This window comes from Mya arenaria, chromosome 9 (assembly GCF_026914265.1).
Source record: "Mya arenaria isolate MELC-2E11 chromosome 9, ASM2691426v1".
NCBI lineage: Eukaryota > Metazoa > Mollusca > Bivalvia > Myida > Myidae > Mya > Mya arenaria.
The window spans coordinates 10467028-10489276 of NC_069130.1; the positions used below are offsets into that span (position 1 = coordinate 10467028).

Genomic DNA, 22249 nt, shown 5'->3' on the forward strand with positions numbered 1-22249 from the left:
GGGTTGATGAACGCAATTAATTGTAAACAATTTTCGTAATAAATTATTATAGTTATATATGAGTGTGTATATTTATATAGATGCATGCACTACATGAAAGGTATTCTAAATATGCCATTTCCAAATTGCAAAAATGCAAAGAAATGAAAAGTCTATTTTGAATCTTTTATATCTTAATGAAGAAAATAATACTTGCCCATCAAAGAAAATTCTCACAATTTATTCCATTTACTTTTCCACATGTTTTAAGATTCCATATCATCACAACAGTGCGTCACTCAAATGTTCGTCAACTATTTTTTAAATCATCGCAAACTTCTCCAAAATTTAAAGCAACGTTATAACGTTCTTATTTTTATCATCCAAACATAATTATTCTGTTCTAGAAATGAAGTAGAATTATTTAGCACAGTGTAGTACGTCTTTTAAAGCTCCATCTACGATTGTGATTTTTCCTGCTTAAAAGAGCGACGCCGTCCCTGTTAGACTTAAAAATAAATTCCGATAGAACAACAGCGATATACCATCCAACGCAAGCTCCACGTGACAGGCACCAAAGAAATAAGTCAATAACTAATAGCTGTTATTAAACACGCTAAAGATTTTTTCTCAATGGACACTAGTTTTCCCGATGTCTACGGCTATGCTACATTAGGAAACAAACAGTTTATTTTACCGACAGACTCCAGTAAACATGCCACAGCGGTCAGGCAAATATTAACACTAAAAAGCGTACAGAGTTACATATGTAGCCACAATGTTTACATACAATAACAGCAAACTAAATTGGTTTGTGCCTAAGATTTTATTATCATTTTCATTTCATGAAAAGAACGACACGTATAAAGCGAAAGCACACTTTTACTGCTAAACGTATTATTCTACCGACTAAGTGATTTTACTTCACAAACACTTACGTCTATATTAAAAAAACATTATGTGCTTATATTTCTAATTGTAAATCATTGAATGATATCAAGAATGATAAGATATAACTTAAAATAAACTTCAAAGCGAGCGATGTTTGAAACATGTGCCAATTAATGCAAAATTACAACGAGTAAAAATAATTAATCCATATGCACAAGGATAAATGCTACACATCTTATGACAAAACAAAGGGCCGATTATTAAGACGTTTGTAAACGTTAACAACGTCTTTAAAAGTGTCGTTGTTAATTAGACACATTTCAATATACAAATGTCTAACATCATTTGAGACAACTATTAAATCTGTGCTTGTTTCATTGAAACATATGAGCATATCATTAAATAGTTCACCTGTAAACGTTAACATCGATGCTGGTAACATCGTTGTTAACTTTACCAAACTTCTGAACAATCGGCCGTATTTCTGCCTAACATTTCATCAAAGATTGTAAATGATTTCTAAAGCTTTGGTTCAGAAAGGCGTAAATGATTGGATTGGCGACGTTGTAGGTGAAGTACATGAAGAACACTATGGGGTTCATTGGTATGATTCTGAGGGCCATCAACCAAGCCGGTAGAAATGCCACGATGTATGTGACAGCGACGACTGATAAACACACTGCCGTCTTAGTATTGGCCATTCGCAGTTTTTCTAGCTTTGCTCTTGATATGCCCGTTGGCCGCACGAGTGACTCCCTGTCAGCTCTATCTGACGTGACATCTTTAGCTTCTTTCAAATCTATGCCTCCGTTCTTTGTGCATGCCTCTCTTGGTTCGAGTCGAAACGATTCCTCTTTCACTTTCCTACCAGCACGTGCAGACGTTGGTGACTTGTCTTTGTCTTTGGCTGTATTGTTCAACATGGTGAATTCAGTCTGTTCATGTTCGTTCGTTTCAACCTGGGGACCTTGTATACCTTGGATAGGTCCCAAGAAACCACAGCAACTATTTGACAGATGAAGGCGTTTTCTGCGCCTGTGTAAGACCGAGCGGTAGATAAAGACATACAGAATAATCACAATGACTGCACAGATGGCAAAGTATGCCGAGTAGACTTTCTGATACACATTGAAGAAGTCCTCACCGAAGATCAACAAGTTCTTAAAACAGATTCCGGTAGCTCGCATGAAATACACGTCTTCTGATTGGCTGTGTAACGTTTCGTTTGTTGGCTCAATGTGTACTTCTGAGATGTTGGAGATGGCACCTTCTAATGATGACATATTAGAGCCGTCATTGAAATGAACTTGGTCAATTATTCCGGAGAAAATGTCAGAAGTTAGGACCTCTCGTTTGTAAACCCCGTAACTCAATGAAAGGGGCATTCCGAGACAGACAGATCCAATGGCCAACACTACCACTGATATCTTTGCTCGCCTTATTGTCATGGCGTTTTTGAATGGATGCACAATACATAAGTATCTATCCACGGCGATGGCAACCATGACTGATGCAGAGAACGGTATGGTCGTTGTCGTCAATATGTGATAGATCTTACATATGGCATCGTGGCCGACGTTATATCTGAGACACTCGAGAGCAATCGTGTAAGGCATGGTCACCATTGACGTTATCAGATCTGTTCCTGCGAGGGTCAATATAAAGATGGTGGAACTGAGCTTTTGCTTCTGTCTGGTAAACACGTACAGGACCAACGAGTTACCAATGATTCCGGCAATGGAGAGAACACCAATTATGGCAATGGCGACGTTTCGAACACTTTCTGGTTCCATATCCTCGGGGGTGTCGATGTCAAAGTAACCGTCCGAGGAATTGTACATGTTCAATAGCACCTGCCTGCAAAATAAGCGAAAGGTGAACAAAAATGAGGCGCATGCACTATTGTAACAAGCATGGGAAATAAGGACAACTACTTTTAATAAATCAAGATATTAAAAAATCTGGTATGGTTAATTTAGAAATATCCTTATTTGTTATATCTTTATTGTAACCATTGTATATCAAATACATTCTTAAAAAATTGTTTTAAGGAATATTTCAAAGTGAGAAAGTGTGTAAAACTGTGAAATGACGTGATCTTTTTAAAAGCAATTAGTATTTTCTATATACAGAGTAGAATGACTTCAATCCGTCTACACTATTTATATCCTATTTTAGCTTGTTGCCTTATGACATTAACACCCCACGCTATGATAATGTATTCATCTGCATTCATGCGCATTTCTATTGGTCATAAGATGCTCGAGTAAACAAACTATCATGTTTCATCTAATCGTGTATTCGATTTGCATTATAGTTTCAGGTTGCATATCATGGCATGGAAGCAAAACGTTAATGCCCAGCTTGAAATCATTTGTTGATTCATATTAACAAAACAGGAAGGTACGTTACCAGTCATTTAAGCGGGTTTAAACATTAAATCTTATATACAATTTAGGATACAGATAAAGATTTTTAAAACTAACAAAAGGTTATAAATGTTAACGACTTCTGTGTTAAATGTTATCTGCAACATGTGGATGGTATTGTGTTAGCCTTTAACGCGCTTAACAATTGTTGTTGTTTTTATCAACAATGAATAGTGACAGGTTATCATACACCTTAAGTGACATGAAGTAACCTTTTCATCATAGCGCAAAACATTTCTGACTAGATTTGATTTATTGCTCTTATGTATATTTACCAGTAGTTATACTTGTGTAACAAATATAAGGTTTTAATTACCTCACACACTGTGTCAAATTATATTTCACGTTCTTTCATAATTGCATATTTTTGGTTATGTTGGTCTTCGTAATTATACCAGTTTCTAGAGAAAATCTTCATCTTCGATCAATCAGTGATCATCTTAATGAAATTTATCCCTGCGTTTGCAATCGCTGCCGAATAAAATCCGTAGCAATTAGTAAGGCGGTGAATGATAGTGTTCATTACATATAATGTTTAGAGATAATATCTGATAGAGATGGCTGGATAAATGTTCACGCGTTACGATGAAAGTGACAAGATAACTCTTGATATGAAATGGTATACACAGCAAGAGCTTATGCGCTTTAGGCACGTATATCAAATTGGATATGTCGGAGAGTGCTCAACACTTGCAATTACTACTTTAAGCGTAAGAAGAAATCTACTTTCAAGGACCACAACTCTTTTACATGTTGACATGCCTCGAACAACAATATCCTAAGCAGTGATTCCCCTTGACGAGCAGAACAAATCCATACAATCAGATGGCCTTTACCTATTTTTATTTGATTTCATTTCTGTATTATTTTGTTTGAATCTTTAACATGTTGAATGGTTCATACCTAAAAACCTTAAATATATTTAAAATGAAATTAAATATTTAACGAAGGCATGTGATTTTCATCATATGATCTTTTGATAAACTTGATTGCAGTGAAAACTGTACAGCAAAGGGACATAATCGCGGATTGGAATTTGATTTGTTAGTAATAAGGTTTGGCCTTAACGTTTAAATTTTAATTAAGAAATATGTTAGGTTATGATCAACATAACAGGTTGAAGCCCACTATTTTAAAATGGTCGTTCCAAGTCGGTTGCGCTAATATTTAGTGTCATTATTGAAAACAATAATTAATATTTACGTGATTGATGTATATTGGTTGATAGCGTTTTAAGTCTCGTTGTTTGTCTGTTGTTTTGTTTCGGTTTTTGACTCCATGAATGTCTGTTAGACTAAGCTCACAGGCAAAGCTTTAACTGCCATTTTATTTATTTGATCAGTTCAAGTTCAAAGTTTTCTTGTATCATTGTGGTTTTCAACATTGTTAGTTTTAACAAACGGAATGTTAAGAAGTGTTTAGAAACAAATCTATCATTTGTTGATTTCCTAGTTAATAGACCAGCAAACTTTAATGTCTAACACTTCGAAAAACCATCAACATATAAATAATTAAAGTATTACTAAATTAATACATCATTAACGATGTATGAGCTAAGACAAAGTTAATTATGAACACACAGATGATTGATAAGATAATGCTTCAATAATTACTCAGAACTTTGTTTGTCTATGTTGTTTTCTTTGTAGTATGCCATGTATCATTATTACCATATTGATTATTTTCTGACGCACATCGTTTTGTCAAGAAACTGTTATTAACTTGTTTACGACAATAGACAATTATGTCTGTATGTCTGTTGAAAGTTAACAGCTATGTCGTTAATCACTTTGTTAACTTTAATACAGTTCTGAACATTCGGCAAAATATCAATTAAGGTTTAACCTTATTTTTATCTTTTCCTTGCATGATCAGCAACAGGACAATTCCCCAGTTTCGTCTTTAACGCGTATTTCCGGAAAAAAAATGTTCATAATATCGAGGATCTTATAGCATGTAACCGCCTCCAAAGTATAAATGCCAATCACTTAACGGTGTTTTCTGCCAAAGCCGTTCTTATGGGCAATGAAAAAAACATAAATCAATCATACAATATTAGTGTTTAATACCCTCATCACTCTCAGGAACGTTTGATGGAAGCTCTACAGCACAATGTTCATTTACAAGATAAAAGGAAGGGGGTATATTAGGTGTTTGGCAGTTGTATGGAGTCATTATCTAGCGGATGAATGGATATCGAGTGATGATGTAGGCATTAGCTTTATGAATGGGCATTAATAGATAATGAAACGTTATTTGAATGCATAGTTCTACTGTTATGTTTTCGGCATTAACCAAATTTCATTTTCTCTGGGGCAAATTAATATGAGCTTAAAAGCGGATAAGCACCGTTTTATAAACATAAAATTAGCTTTCTAGTTTGAGGTATAAATGAACATGTTATAAATGTAAAAGTAGGTTGAGTTTTTCGCATGAACATTGAGATGTTTATTAACATAGCCATATAACTTTCAATTTTAAGTTTAAAGTAAAAGAGAACTTAAAAGTGTACTGGGATGTATCGGTAGTTTCTATTGAATATTTTAATGAAAGAAAAGGACATCACATTGTAACATTAAATTCGACCCTAAATATCTTACTATAAATACATGATAATTCTCAGAAAAGGGAGACTTTTATTGCAATCACTGGCCATTTTTTATAGAAATGATACAGTTTCATAAAATCATTTTCTTTTATTCATTCGTCGTGCAAACATTCATGTTATATTAACATAATAATAAAAAATGGTAATTTCCAACAAGCAGAAGAGTGTTAAAAATATAAATGCTTATCAGTACTGTTAAACTTGGCCTGATTTGAGTGCACATGTCCACCAAATAGCTGAATTTGCATATTTAGCAATATTCAGGACGGGCATTAAACCGGGACAGGTCAAACGAGCAATGATATACATGAGATTGATTTCTGATGCCACGCTCGAAATAATTAAACCTCCACGCACTTTGTTTCATGACACATTAGGCCAGGCTATTTCCCGTTGTCACAGAAAATTTATCCAGACAAAGGTCAAACAAGAGCGGTGGCGATCCAACGGACGTTGTATGATTGGACGCTTCGATTCCTTTGATGTTGTCCTTTGGGACAAGAGTTAATTAATTTGCTTGGTTTAAACTTGATTTGAGAAAGTATACTATCTGACTAAAAGACTCTTTGATGTATTAATCAGGATTTTTCATTCCTTTTACATTTGTTACCTTAGTTCAATGACAAGCTCTGTCGAGGAATAAACCAGATATAAGCAGACGCGGTGAAATTCGTTCTCTTTATTCGTCTGTCTTCTGCGCAACAATTCTGATAGTGATATTACATTATATATGTTTATAAGTATAACACTAACGTCATTTGTTTTATATAAAGTGATGCTAAATGTTTGAAAAGACTTCTCAATATACATGAAACAAGAACTTGAAATGTACATTTACATACATATCAAGGAACGTTTGAAAGGTGTCAATTCATTTAGAAAAAAAAACTTATGTGTCTGAAAAGGTATCATTATAATGTATAAAAAAACATCACGGTTAAATTCGGCAAATTCTACTCATACAACAATTAATGAGAGGGGGGGGGGGGTTCAGGTCAAAACTATCTATTTTTAGATATATCAGGTTTTAGTGCATACAGTTTTGTCGCATTTCTATTCCAAAACTATTGCGATAATTTCTCTTTTATTATTTTCGAATTATTTTTCTATTTTCTTTTAACATATGCACTGATTATAGTTTCAATTGTACAGTACAAGAAGTTTACCATATTTTCATATATTACAAGTGTAATACACTAGGGTGTATTATTGGGTTTTACTAGCTAATTTATTGTGTAAACTAAATGACCATGCAGGTTTCTTAAATAAAATGATTTTTGAACAACATAATAAAAACATGTGCATCATTATAGTTTCCACGTTTTATCTTAGATTTTGTTTGCCTTTTAAGCATTTTTTTTCAGATTACTCAAAGCAAACTTTGCACCGACGTTTCAAAATAAACCGATAATTCTCGTTTAATGTCGATATTTGTTTTGTACTTGCTAACAAATAACAATACAACCGGAAACTTGAAACAATTTTTAAACTAGACATGAAAGACGTCGACGCCAACTAAAGTCTTTTTCGAACTAATCAGCATGCAAAAAAAGAATAAATATTAATCAGTGTATTTCAAATTAAGACCATTACACAAGAACTTCTGATTATGAACATAGATCAAAGAAAAAATGGTTTCCTGAATACGGGTATTCAGAGTAAAAAAAAAACTTTTGATGAACTGGCCGTCAGAATTTGGCGTCATCGCTTTATGTGGTTCTACTAGCTTTCCTACAAACTGTTTGCCTATACATCTTAATTATCGGCGTGAAATGCTAGGGTCGCAGTTGGTTTACACTCAGAGCCTTCACGAGAGAGACACTTCAGACGCAATTAAATGTTGTATTGCCTGGGTTAATTAGTGTCTAGGTTGATTTATTTGTTGAGTATGAATACTCTTTACTAGCCATTCATTACATTGTGTCATCTTTGAAGCTCAGGGTAATGGAGACTTCAGAAACACGTTCAGAATGTCAACGGATGCTTTGGCTGTTAGTTTTGTAATATACCAAAAGAGATGTTAATATTAGTAGTTATGTAGTATTCCGAGTTTGGACAAGTAAAGGGCAAAGTATCAAACACGTGTTTACGCCTTCATAGTTTTGCTTGTCATTGTGCGTATAAGTACATGGTAGCATAAGTAAGTTGAGACTTTGTATACATACATGTACATAATTCTTATACATGTCAATCTGTTTATTTTATTTAGGGCCAATACAATGACAAACAATGTCATATTTGAGTTAGGGCATACGCTCATTTTGTAAATTATCGTTAATAAATCGTGCAGTTTAATACTTTATACTGTGATATGTACATAATCCTACATCCTAAACACTCCTTGGTTTGTTAATTACCGTGTATACTCACATCAAAGATGGCGTCATATACTCATCAGTTGCATGTTATTCTAAAATATTTTTGCGCAGGCATCCGCCAATTCAGTTTGATTTCCTGTTATTTCAATGTTTTTTCAATGTTAAATAGGCAAGATGTAGGCGTAATTTAATGAATAAAATCCCCAAATGGGCAAATATAAACATTAAAAAAAACTTCAGAAAAACACTTCTACAATTTCTAATATTATCATAGATTTAACATATCTAGCTTGACGTGTTTCTCAGCGGAGGTAAAGTAAATATGTTACCGAGTTTATAAACATATAACACAAATAAAGTGATATTTTTGCTATAATGGATTGCCAGGTATAGACGCAAAAATTCGAAAATCAGAAAGCAATTGTTGAAAAGGTTAACCGTTGTCTCGTCGTTTCTAATATTAGTATTAATGTAGTATTCCGAGTTTGGACAAGTAAAGGACAAAGAATCAAACACATGTTTACGCCTTTACAGTTTAGCTTGTCAATGAAGTTATAATTACATGTATGTAGATGGTAGCATTAATATCTAAAGTAAGTTTAGACTTTGTATACATACATGTACATACTACTTATACAAGTCGATCTGTTTAGTTTATTTAGGGCCAATACAATCTATAGACAAACAATATCATATTTGAGATAGGGCTTACGCCCATTTGTTACACATTAATAAATCGTGCAGGTCAATACTTAATACTGTCTGATGATTATTTTGGACATGCCGGTTGATCAAATATACCTTCAAACAGTCCAATAAATGGATTTAAGACATTTGCAGTTACATCAAAGACCACAGCTCGTTTTGCATTACCAACTTCAAAAGCTAATTGCTTGATATGTACATAATCCTACATCCTAAACATTCCTTATTTTGTTAATTGTCGTGCATATTCACATCAAAGAGGCGTCATATACTCATCAGTTGCATGTTATTCTAAAATATATTTGCGCAAGCATCCGCCAATTCAGTTTAATATCCTGTTATTTCAATGTTTTTCCAATGTTAAATAGGCAAGATGTAGGCGTAATTCATTGAATAACTTACCCAAATGGGAAAAAATAAACATTAAGAGAACTTCTAAAAAACACTTCTCCAATTTCAAATAATATCATAGATCTGAGATATCTAGCTTGATGTGTTTCTCAGTGGTGGTAAAGAAAATATGTAACTAAGTTTATAAACATATTACACAAGTATAGTGATATTTTAGCTATAATGGAATGCCAGGTATAGACGCAACATCTCGAAAATCAGAAAGCAATTGTTTAAAAGGTTAACCGTTGTCTCGTCGTTTCTGAGATTAAAATGCAAATTGTAGACAATAAAACAATAATGCTCGATTAAATATGTCCGATAAAGACCTATCCTATTTTGATATGCAAATAGCTATTTCGTCTAGAAGCGGTTTTGGCCGCCAAACGGTACCTTTTAAGATATTGCATTATGCAAGTGCCCCAAGAGTGTTACTTAAACAGAAAGCTTCTTGTAATGTTACATTTGCTAAAACTGAGATAAAGAAGATTTTTTTTTATCAAGATGATTTGTGGGATAATGGCCTGATCCATCCGTTTGTTCCAGCACGTATTGAAATGCCAAAAGGGAGCAGATCTAAAGATGCTCTGATTGCAATTCTCAATTGAGATGAACTTAAGATAGGTTTTGTGTATTTCCCATTGGAGTCAACTAATTCTGAGTGGTACGTGTACTTATGTTTCTGTCAAAACTGCCAGCCTGTTCTCCTTCACTGTGCTATTATGAAAGCGCTGCTATTCAAAATTCTAAAGGAATAATTGGTGCTGATATATATATTCCGCATTAACACACAGCGTTTCCATCTATCACTAATTCTCAAGGGAAGTTATGTTTAATTCACCGAATTATTTAACTGTATTATCTATATGAATTCGCACTCGCACAAACATGATTTATTTATATGAACGTTATTTTGCCCGCTTTGTTTTATGACGAACGCACTGCTGAGTACGCCAGCTTAATCTTAATTACGAAAATTCAATAAGGTATTATGAGTATTTGATATCACGGTTATTGCATTAGGTCAATGGGGTTGAAAGGATAATTCTGGAAACTGCTGACAGAACAGTTGGGTCAGGTAAAGCTCTATAGTACGGTACTCATAGTAGTTTCTAATCTATGTAGATCGTAAAGCCAATATCAGATATTAACCTAATATCATATCTCTCGTACATCACTTTACATGACTTTTTTACGTTTTTATCAATTTAGCTGTGTAACACTTTCGGGGCGAGTATGTTCCACCAGAAATCCAGTAATAAAATTGATGAATGATCGGAACATGTGGTTTCTGTTACAACAAGAAGATATAACGTACAGAACACCGACTGGGGAAGTTATTGGTAATCAACATTTATATTTAGGACATATAATTGGTTGTAGAATCATGCGATCATCAACTTCCCTCTCAAAGTGAACGCATGGTAAAGTGATTATTCCATTATGTATTGATTACTAAATTAATTCAATGTTTATATACCTACAATTTACAATAATTTGTTTTATTCTTAAGTTTTCTGAAGTTAAAACATACTTCTATGAGATTTACAATTTACATTTTTTCTTAATTCGGGAATGTTGGGAAAAGTGTGAGGTTGTGCACTAAAATTAGTTTTTAACCCATTTGGTTTTAAATAACTGACCGTAAGGCGGTACCTATCAATCCTTGATAACACCCCTAGTTTTATATATCATGTTTTGTGCTGTTTGTTGACTTTTATGTTGTTGTTCTGTTTTTTTTGGATTGTGAATGTTTGCTTTTCTGTTCTGTGTCATTGGCGATGGCCCTGTGCCATAGGACGGGGTTCATCTTTAAATTTTCGACTACTGAACTTGTTCCTGATGGTTTGTACATATGTATATATATTGAAGCTGTGTGTGTTTTGTCTTGTGACGCCCTATGTCTCTCGTGTTGGTTGTATGTGTTATGCATTGATCAATTTGAGTTTAAATTTAAAGATCGGCGTCCAATTTCAGGCATAATAGCAAAAAGAGAGCCTTCCAAAGCACGCAAAATATCCATCTGGAAACAATATTATCTGTTTAATGGTAATTGTCCTCCCCTGCAGCTTGCTTGGTGAGTCTGTGAAGTCCCCATTTTTATTGGCCCAACACACATTGTACAAAACACTGTCGTAATTAAATAGTTTTTGAGATAATACCCTGTTTAATGTATCTTTCAAGGCTCGCAGACAAGCCTTGCATTGCTAATATTTATATGAAAAACTTCACAAACAAGTCCAGTAGTCGAAGGTTTGAACATAAACCCTTGCCGTTTAAATACACAGGGTCAACGCCAATAACATAAAACAAACAAAAACATGGAATACCAACACAAAACTCCGCAGACAACACACTACAATATTATGAAATATATAAAACTAGGGATGTTAATCAAGAGTTGATAGGTATCTCGGAAGACATTTTATCAGTGCACGGCTTGCGGGCTTGTGTTAATTTCGACCACTGAGGTAAAGATTGAAAAATATATGCCTTATAGATCGTTTTTATTAATAGCTACGTGGCCACAAATTCCCCAGAAAATGTGCCCCTTTGACACAGAGATTTTAATGTATTGTCCTACTTCTGCTTTGTGCTGTTTTAAGCTTATGTTGTTTTTAACGTTGTGTTGTTTTGTGCCGTTGTGGTGTTTAAGGAAGTTGTGTGCGTGTGGTATTTTGTCTGTGCATGTGTGGGTCTTCGTTAATTGTTTGACTGCTGTGAATGTCGCTGTAGTTTTCACTACACCATTACATCACTTGTGATTTGTGACCAAGAAACCCGACCGGTCCACTGAGGAAACCACAACATATATTATTCCATATAACCAATTACAAACTACGTTGTTGTACTATTAGAGGTATTCCGAAGATGTTGCGTGAGTGTTCAATATGAGCGCAATTATAAGGACATGCGCTCGGGACGCGCGATATGACTGTAAATATATATTGGTTAGCAACATGTTTTTTTTCGTTTTTTTCAGATTAGACGTGCCGAAATACAGTGTATGTATATACCACGTGATAAATTACGTCATAAATGCTACGTCCGAAGTCAAATTTAGCTTAAAATGAAGACTTAAAACAAAGATAACTTTTCATATACTACACCATTTTTTAAATTAATCACTAGGTATGCACACACTGGATATGAGTGTAAATATATTACATTTAGTTTTCCCTTTTTTAGAAAAGACGTGCCGAATAGAATAGGACTAGAATAGGACAGAATATCTTATGAAATTGAATACAATTCACCCAGACGTCCCTGGCAAAAAGAGTGCTTCAAACATTAACAGTGTAATTTCATCCAGCATTGGATTTTTGTTCGTATAATACATTTTATTCTGACTTCTATTTCGATTCCCTTCTCTCACCCTATAATTTGTTTATCGCCACGATCCCTGTGAAATGTCACAATCTGTCAGCAGTAATCTACGACATGTTCGACAACGAGTTTTTTTTAAAAGATCTAATGCACCAATTGAAAATTGAATTTTCCAAGAGGATTCTTAAATATCAATGTGATTAGGGTGATTCGTGCACAGGAAGCGATTTAACTGCCTAACTGGAGACGTAAGAAGATAGTGGGATCGTAAGATTCGTGAGATAAAGACTGACATTAAATAACCCGACACACAAACGAGCTCGCTCTCTCAAAGCTCCATTAACCTTAAAGGCGCACGATATAAGTTGATAGATTTATTTTTAATGCATTATTATGTTAAACTCCTTGGAATTGGACTTGTAGTGTTCAAAACAAAAACAGGCGTATGATTTTTGTACAGTTAAAAAAGTATATTTTTTGGCGCTTTTTAACTGGGGAATTAGGTGATACGTAGCTAATAATTAAAATAAAACATTTATAATATTTTTACTGTACCTTATCTGTACCTTAAACCTACTTTATTTTCCTTTAAATTAAAATTAAAAGCATTTTTGTTTGCATTTTCCAATGTTGTGCGCCATAATATTGGAATTGGTGAACTCAAACACTGTTTCTCAGTGAAAACCTTAAAAAAAAAAGAATCAATACTGAAGCAAATTCCGATGTCAAGATAATATAACAAAACCGGAAACGAGGCAAACAACGATGGAAACGACACCATAAATGTTGCGCATGCGCATCGGCTCAGTGAGGTAAACATAATGATTTGCTGCTAATTTATGATGCTGCCATAATATTTTGTGAACTTTTTTATCATGCTATTTAGTGGTGGCTTTATCCGTATGATGGCGATGTTTTACCACAAATAAACCACATTCTGTCCATAATTGATAAATACTTTTTGGCCTTACTCAACAAACCCAGAGTATTCACAAACAGTCGGATATATTTTCCACTCGGACGGTCATATGTTTTATGTCTCATTCCATTACGGAATAAACAGGTAAGCGTTAAAAACCACTATTATTACACATCTACCCTTGAAAGTTTGGATCATATTATATTTTGTTATCTGACCTCACCGCCAGTACCAGTCGTAACAGCTCGGCCATCTCCGGTCACCTATGTGCTAAATCTCGTAAACAGGCTTCAATATACGTATACGAACCTGAGATGAGTCCGCCGGATATGCATTAAGTTTTCATAACTCTAAGTAGACCCATTTAATATCACGAACATTGATAACAATCGTTCAATACATGGTAGCAAAATTGAAAATACTTCTCCTTCCATTTACATGAAACATGTCCCTTGATGGTTGAAAACACATTAAATACTTTTTCGATATGGACCCACCATGATGGACTATTTTTAAAGACCCGTATCAATTCCGAGGTGATCCGATTGTGTCAGTAGGTTACGTAAAAAATTCAGTGTTGGCACGCCTCTCGACGAATTTGCTGAAGAATTGATATACTGAACGTATGATATTAAGTGGATTGAACGTTTTTAACTACCGAGAAACTTGTTGACAACCTGCCGGTTTGTAAATTGAGAAAAGTATTGCTTTTATTTTCTGTCTACTGAACTATAATATATCTGAAATTGATTGTGAATATCATGTCTTTTTCCGTTGTAAAAAATATACACAAACAAGGAATCAATATTTGTTAAATTGTTATGAATCTGGTGATGATCTGAATAGTTTTTATGGCCTACTATCTACAAATGACTTTAACACAATAAGAAAATTAGCTGTGTACATGTTTCATCTTATGAATTGTATCAAGGAAGGAGAATAATTATACTTTCTGTACACTTCTTCATCTCATGTATAAATGTACTATGACACAACTTTAAGCATTACGTATGATGTTTACTATTTTGAAATGTATTTTGGGCCGGAGGCCTTCTTTTACAAAATAAACTCTTGACTTGACTTGACTATTTTTTTTCTGGAATCCTACAGACCCAGTTTAGGAGCCAGCATTCTTAAATCAAGTTGTAAAAAAAGCAAAACGCTCTTTAAGTAAAACTACATTTAATAAGTTCCTTTACTTTTTAACACCAAAACGTTTGATTTTATACTTTGTTCTCACAGAACTAAGGAGCCCGTTAAATAATAACACTGTCATTGCTTTTTTTAAATTAACTTCAGCTCGCTTTTTACGCACACCCACGTCGTTTTTTTGATTGCATGTTTTTTTCTATATAACAGGTCTACAGTATGTGAGAATAAATAAGTCTGCATTTGATCAAAATTGCTCTGTCTGGTGCAATTTAGTTTGAGTTATTTCTTTATTTAAGAATAGGCGTCTTTTCTTTAAAAAATAATTATCTTTCTGTCTATCTGATATTTTCTTTACAAATGATTTTAAAATAGTTGCTTATTCGAGGGCGAACGGTACAAAACGAAACTAATGGAAAAATGAGCTCATAGTAATTGCTTTATGTCAAATTATATCGACAGCAATTTGTAACTGTGATATGAATAAATCTCAGTTGAGACCCCTCACAATTTATAATGTTTACATGTCCGCAGTGGTTAATCTCAAAAGGAATATGAATAACACATGAGATCACAGTATGTGTATTTCTGATTGGAGCGATAAACTGCTGTTTTCAAATTAACGTCCAGCTTTTGAAGCATTTAACTAACTCCACCCAAATCCACAATATTAATAGGAAACGAGTGCAACACCATCGATTTCATAAATAGAAGAAATAGACTGCCGGTATTGGGAAGTTTGAGTACAGTTATTTTTCTGCATCTTTGGCCTGTTGATTGCCTTCACACACAATAGAGACCGTCTGCCTCTGTTAACCTGACACTCTTATTTAAAATCAATAGTATCACGTGTATAACAAACATACATTTTGAGTGATAAGCCTGAAACTACTTAGTAGAAGTAATACTAAATTATGCATTTATTAAAAATATTAAAGACTGATAACAAAATGTAACCGTGTATTTAATAGCAAATATATTAAATGATTGGTGAGTGCTAAAAGGTATACTGTGATCTATTATCGTCTCATAAGTACGAAATACGGTGTTTCCTTCACCTTTCTTTCAAAATTAACGCATTGTCCTTCATAAAAAAAACCATTGTTTTCGACATTTATTTCCATCATTTATGGTTTTATTATAACAATTTTATTAAAACAATTCTATTGATTGCGGAAAATCTTGTTTGGGAATAAGAGTGCATCGTTTATTATTGATATTTAATTCATGCTTTACCGTATAAAAGGGGTCACAATCGCTTTCAAAACAACACTGCTTTAAATAAAGTTGCAGGCTTATAGGCCAGTTAAATACCCATCTACAGTGACTGTTATATAGCGTTAGCCTCTAAGTTTTATGTAGTCTGTGTTTGGTATCTCGTTTGTAACTTGTTAATTGTCATAAAGGATTTAATTAATTTCAATTAATTAAGGATTTTTTTGGTCTTTGAGAGAAATGTTCGGCTGTTGTGCATGTCCATGTGAATTTGATTTTATTATTCATGAAATAGCTTTTTACACAATACACGACATTTTAATACGATGCTATATATAACATATTGCTACAAAGTTCGAGACAGGAAGCCAGAAAAATGAGAGTAAGACGGATGCTAATCGTTCACAGATGATTACAGAAGCCATACTGATTTAAGGTCCAGCGATTCCTGCAGTAACGTATTAACTCTTGATATGAATTAAGACAAGTTACTTCACTTCTGCAGACAACCATCGAAGAGAAATCTAAGATGACCATCACTCTCTTACATCACCGAAGGAATCCTACAAAGTAGTCAAGTAAGTCTGGTTTGAGACAAGGTGGTATTTTGCAAGGAGAGCTTTATTGATTTCATGTGTTAGATATACGAGAATAACAGTCAGTAAGTCAGTAATATGTCCCTCTCGAGATTATAGGGCTAGGGATAAGTATCCGAATGTGTCAGAATACTAACTCCAACCCCTATAACCTTGAGAAAAACCTAATAACGACATGGCGACAATCGTTTCTGTCAGGTAGCAATTTAAGCAAGCATTTGCTGGTCTATTCAATACCTTTTTTGCTTTGCCATTTATTTAAAGATGCACTCTTACTGCCAAATAAGATATACCACAATTAATTATATTGTTTTACTATTCTAAAAAAGATGAATAAATGTCGAAAACAATTGTTCTCATAAAGGATACCGAGTTTAATTTGAAAGAAATGAACATAAAACATGGTATTTCTACCTAATTAGACTATAGTACACTGCAGTAAATCTTTTAGCATTCACCAATCATTTAATATTTTTGCGCTTTCTGCTATTAAATACACAGTTACAATATTGTTATCAGTAATTAAAGGTTTCCATAAATGCATTATTAAGTAAGTAGTTAAAGGTTTATCAGACAAAATTGATGTTTGTTATACATGAGTATGTACTGATTTTGAATAAAAGTGCCACTTTAAAAGGACAATCAGCAAAAGTACACACGCCCTGTATATATGAAGCTTTGCTTAACTTGTCATGTTTATATTGAACTCAATAACCATGTTTGCAATTTTCTTGATCGATGTATAAATCATTTCATTTATTAATACGGCAAGAGAGATTGACTCTCTGAAACCTTATGCAGGATAAACAACTTTTCACCATCTCACAGGAATCAAATTAAACCTTCCAACAATATCCAGTATAAATAGAGATGTGAATCTGTACAAAGGACAGATCAGAAATTAGCATGCGTCGTAATTCTTTGTAACAATGCAAACATAAGCCATACTATTTCAGCTTATAACCAGAGATACAGCAAGTTTGCACTTACTGCGTCTTATAATCAGTAATCAAGAAGAATGTTCGGACATTGCTTGTAGATTCATCATTCCGAGGAGGCCATTAATCAAGGCCCATTAATATTGTCTACGAAGGAGACAAATGCCTTTTGGTCGTTCCGTGGCTGACCTGTGTAATTTCGCTTGTCCTAAACATGTCCATCTGCCTTGATAGATTAAGATAATCAGCTATTACAGTGAATACGACTTGCAGAGATGGAAATGGCTTTCTACATGACGGTTAGCCGCATTTAATTGTCCCTTACACTATCATTTTATGCTCGTTAATACAGTATGTAAGAGTGATTCATTGGAAGCACAAAATTCCTCCCTGCCCAGTGTATATTAACACACGTAATGGTTTTCCCTGTAGTACTCATGCCGTTGTGCATTATCAAAAAGATGTAAAACACTTACATTGGTCTCAGATATAGTAGAAAAGCTATTTCCCGCGACAGGAGATGCGTTAATCACATAAATGAATGGTAAAATTGCGGCAAAAAAGTGCAGTTTTCTCGTCTAGATGTATTATGTGAACTACACCCGTGGGACCTGCGATGTCATATCTGTTTTATCATTTTGGCTCTTTCTTGCCCTTATAAAACTTTTGAAACATACATTTATAATTCAAAACTGAGTTCCTGAATTATTAACTACAATTCCTGGATATAATAATCTTTTCTGCAGATCTATGACTCTCTTGCAAAAAATAATCCGAAGAACATTTACATCCCCCGTTTACGGTTCACAGCTCTGTTGGAATGAAACTTCAGGAGGACATAGGAATTCTTATCAAAAAAGTAACGCAAGTTGTAGTGAAAGCCAGAATAATCAAACAATATCATTCATCTTCCGACTCAGAATTAAAATGCGAAACTTTGATTCAAGGCAAGCAATTTTTGACATGAGGGATGTGTATGATTCAAATGTTTCCTTTGTTAATATCACGGACACATCCGTGAGAAGGCATAGAAGATTACGTTTTCGAAAAACCTAATACCGCAACGTTTAATATCTGAAGCGGTTTCTTTAGAGATGGAATATGGTGATCATTATCCCATTTAAATAGGACGCCCAGATGAAAAATATCTAAGCCTTCCCAATATCAGAAATGATTTATTTTTGACCTTTTTATAAGGTATGCTAGAGAAAATAGATCAAATAATTGATAAATTTAATCATATTGAAGGCTTTAATATGTTGGTCCATCTTGCAGTAATACATATAAATATTTTCAGTACCAATATGTTGCTTATTTAATATTTAATGACTTTTATCATGTACTAAGTTGAATCCTTAAAATTTACGAAAAATCTGTTAAATTTTCGCGCCAAGAATTAACAATATTAAATTTACTTAGTATATTTTTATTACTACATACGTTTTTTTCTATATACTTTATCAAGCTGTTGCGATGTGATATCGAAAGTAGGCTAAAATTTTAAACCTGTAAAAAATATCACTTTATTTGTTTTCCAATGTAGAGCAGTACAGTATAATTATTGATTCTCTGTTCAACCAGCCGGAAAATATATTAGAAAAGTAGCATCTTTCCTACACTCCCAAATTCAACCATACACAATGTTTATGAATTTATAGAAGAAAGAGTAACATATTTGCCACACTCATAAATTCAACCATAGACATTCCTTAAGAAATAATATTATGTTTTTATTATAATAAATATCTGGGATCTCTTTACTCTCGGCTTCTGCAACATGATAAAGAGTATTAAATAACAAGTTGTAATGGTATTCCCTGTAGATTACATGCCATTATGCATTATCAAAATGATGTAAAACACAAACATTACTTTTAGAAATAACAGAAAAGCTCTTTGTCTCGATGGGACGTGCGTTAATCACAGAAATGAATGGTAAGATTGTGGCATAAAAGCGCAGTTTTCTCGTCTAAATGTATTATGTGAACTACACCCGTGAGACCCGCGATGTCATATCTGTCACTCCATCAGCGGGTCTCATATATGGCCCTCAACATCACTCGAAGAAGCCAAGATGTTTCTGTGTTTTATCTTCGAGAACTGAATACCGAATACTCTGTGAGAGCTTTTGTAGCAAAAACAACTTTTTGCCTTTGAGCTAATACGGAAATGAGTTTATGTCATTCGATATCAATCTGTCGTCTAAAAAATGTGTAGGTTTCGCTTTTTATCTCATACTTCAGAAGAAACAACAACGTTCTTCCTCATACTGCAGGAAAAACGACACAATAGTTTTGCTCAAACTCCAGAGAAACACCAAAGTTTAGAAACACTACGTTTTTTTTCATAATGTAAAATACAGGTTCTAGTGTACATTATTGAAGGCTTGTGACCAAACGATGTTTTGTCATCACTCAGAACTGTATGGGAGACCAAATAATCAGGTTTAGTTTTTCGGATAACCGAATATGCCGGAAAAATGTTGTAGATAGGGTTCCCGAACTCTATGCTGATCTGTAATCATAAAGGGCTGGTATTCAATATTGGTCTAAGATGGATCGAACGATGTAGGTGATCGGATTTCTTGTTATAAATAACTGACCAATTGAGTAAATGAAGTCAATGATGAACATTGTATGACCATAAAAGTGACTTAATTAGTTCAATATTGAATAACACCCCAGTGTTTATGCTAAATGCATATTCGAACTTGCTTTGTAACCCAGAATCATATCATTTCAAACAAACCGTCATTCCACTCATCCTTCATATAAAATAGTGTTATAAGTTAAACATATGCACATTTTTAATTACTTATTTTTTTTCCAGTGAATGAATACATATATAAATATATTTCAGTTAGTTTTGTTAATGTGTTTTCTTGGTGTATGTTCGGTTGGGTGTTCTACACCCCACCCTCGTGTTTGTTAAATATAAATATATTTTATGAAAAAGAAAAAAGTGCAAACGTTTTAATTTTGCCTTTTTCTTACCCCAATACATCTCTAGAAACATAAGATTTAAATTTAAAACTGAGTCCATGCATTATTTACTTCAATTCGTGAATATAATGTTTTCTGAAGCTCTATGACTTCTAGAAAAAAACAATCCGCAAAACCATCTCAATTCCGTTTATATGGCTCACAGACTCTGTTGAAATTAAACTCATTTCCAGGAGAACATAGGAATTCTTATCAAAAACGTAAGCAAATTGCAATGAAAGCCAGAATAACCAAAGAATATCATAAATCCCCCCATTACAAATTAAAATGCGAAATGTTGATTCAACGGAAGCAATATTACGACATGAGGAATGTGTATCGTTAAAATGTTTCATTTGAAAATATCAAAGCCTCATACTGCAACGTTTACTTTCTGCAGCGGTTTCTTTAGAGACGGAATATGCTGAGCATTATCCTTTTTAAATTAAACGTCATGATGAGAAACATCAAAGCCTTTACAATAACAATAATGATTTTTGCTGACATTTTAATAAAGTGTACTCGAGAAAAATAAAAGAAACCATTGATAACTCAAATTAAAAGCTATAATGTATTGGTCCAGCTTTCAGTCTTAAACATTAAGAATTAAAGTACCAATTTGTTTCATATTGCCAAATATTTGTTGAATGTTTGGATGTACTTTTAAGGTGGATCTTTATTTCTCCCACCTCAGATAAGTAGATGCAATAATCTAACCGGGCTAGAAATTTTTATCTTGCCCACGGGCGAAGATAAAATGCCCGTATGGAACTCCTTTTAAATGGTCACTACATTGAAGTTACCTCCCTTGTTGGAGACAGTCGTCTGTAGCATCAAAGAAACCTTGTCTTGTGGCAATACTTAGAATGCTAATTAACTATTTCTCGCTTCAAATGTCACCATAAAAAGTTTTCACGAACCTTTCAAGAAATAATGCTTCACTCTCCTTAGAACTATTAAAACACCGATTTGACTATTAACATAATCGAAATCAATGCGCGCATATCCATGACAACCACAAATTATCAAATACCCATACGCAGTATTTTCACTACGCACAAAGGAGTTCCAGCTAAAACATACATTTTTACTTAATTTTGTTTAACTGAGGTGGGAGAAAAAGCATCTACCATAGCCGCTCGTGTAAGATAGGTTCATCCCGACCCTCGCGCAGGGGTGTTTTGCGGAAACTCGGTAAACCACGTTTCCGCAAAACACCCTACGCTCGGGTCGGGATGAACCTATCTTACACTCTCGGCCATGGAAAATACTAATAATCTAAGATTAATGTATTTTAAGCGCAAGATTTTCCAATATTAAATTTCCTTCGTTTATTCTGATATCTTCATACGTTTTTATATGTGCTTCGACATGCTGTTGCGATGTAATACCGCCATTGCTGTAAAGGTTGTTTATGGTGTTGATACTGCAGCTGCTGTTGTTGTTTTTGTTGTTGCTGTTGTTGCCATATTTGTTTTGGTGTTGTTGCTGTTGATTTTGGTAGTTTTTTACAGGCGTTGTTGTTGTTGTTGGTGGTGGTGGTGGTGCTGATGGTGGTGGTGGTGGTGCTTATACTTTCGCCAATCGGATCACCGATATGATTCATATTGAATCATTTAGGAATTATCTCATAATATGTTCAACTGACAAATATCCATTTAATCATGAACAGGTTTTATCAAGTTCAATGCCTAGAAATTCATGTATTACAGAACTGTTTCTTTGGCATAAGACGGGCCCATATCGGCTAGCGAATTATTACCTCGTGAAGAAAAAATAAATAGTAGTATTTTCTTAGTGTGAC

At 33.9% G+C, this 22249-nt stretch overlaps 2 protein-coding genes across 5 annotated transcripts in view; both read right to left on the reverse strand.

The window, feature by feature from the left end:
• The window catches only part of LOC128203111 (substance-K receptor-like), a 197468-nt gene that overhangs the window by 29293 nt on the left and 145926 nt on the right, over positions 1–22249 (reverse strand). Inside the window, exon 1 of one of the 3 annotated variants that reach the window (XM_052904387.1) lies at positions 197–876. The exons of the other annotated variants lie outside the window; for them this stretch is intronic. The gene's annotated coding sequence lies outside the window, so the exon portion shown is untranslated. Of the gene's footprint in view, positions 1–196; positions 877–22249 lie in introns of those variants that run through there. 3 annotated transcript variants of the gene reach the window in all.
• Positions 982–22249, reverse strand: part of LOC128203110 (neuropeptide Y receptor type 4-like) — a 175617-nt gene continuing 154349 nt past the window's right edge. For both annotated transcript variants that reach the window (XM_052904385.1, XM_052904384.1), the window contains exon 2: positions 982–2727. In XM_052904385.1, the coding sequence (XP_052760345.1) occupies positions 1359–2727 (1369 nt within the window). In that variant the 3' untranslated portion in view covers positions 982–1358. The remainder of the gene's footprint in view (positions 2728–22249) is intronic.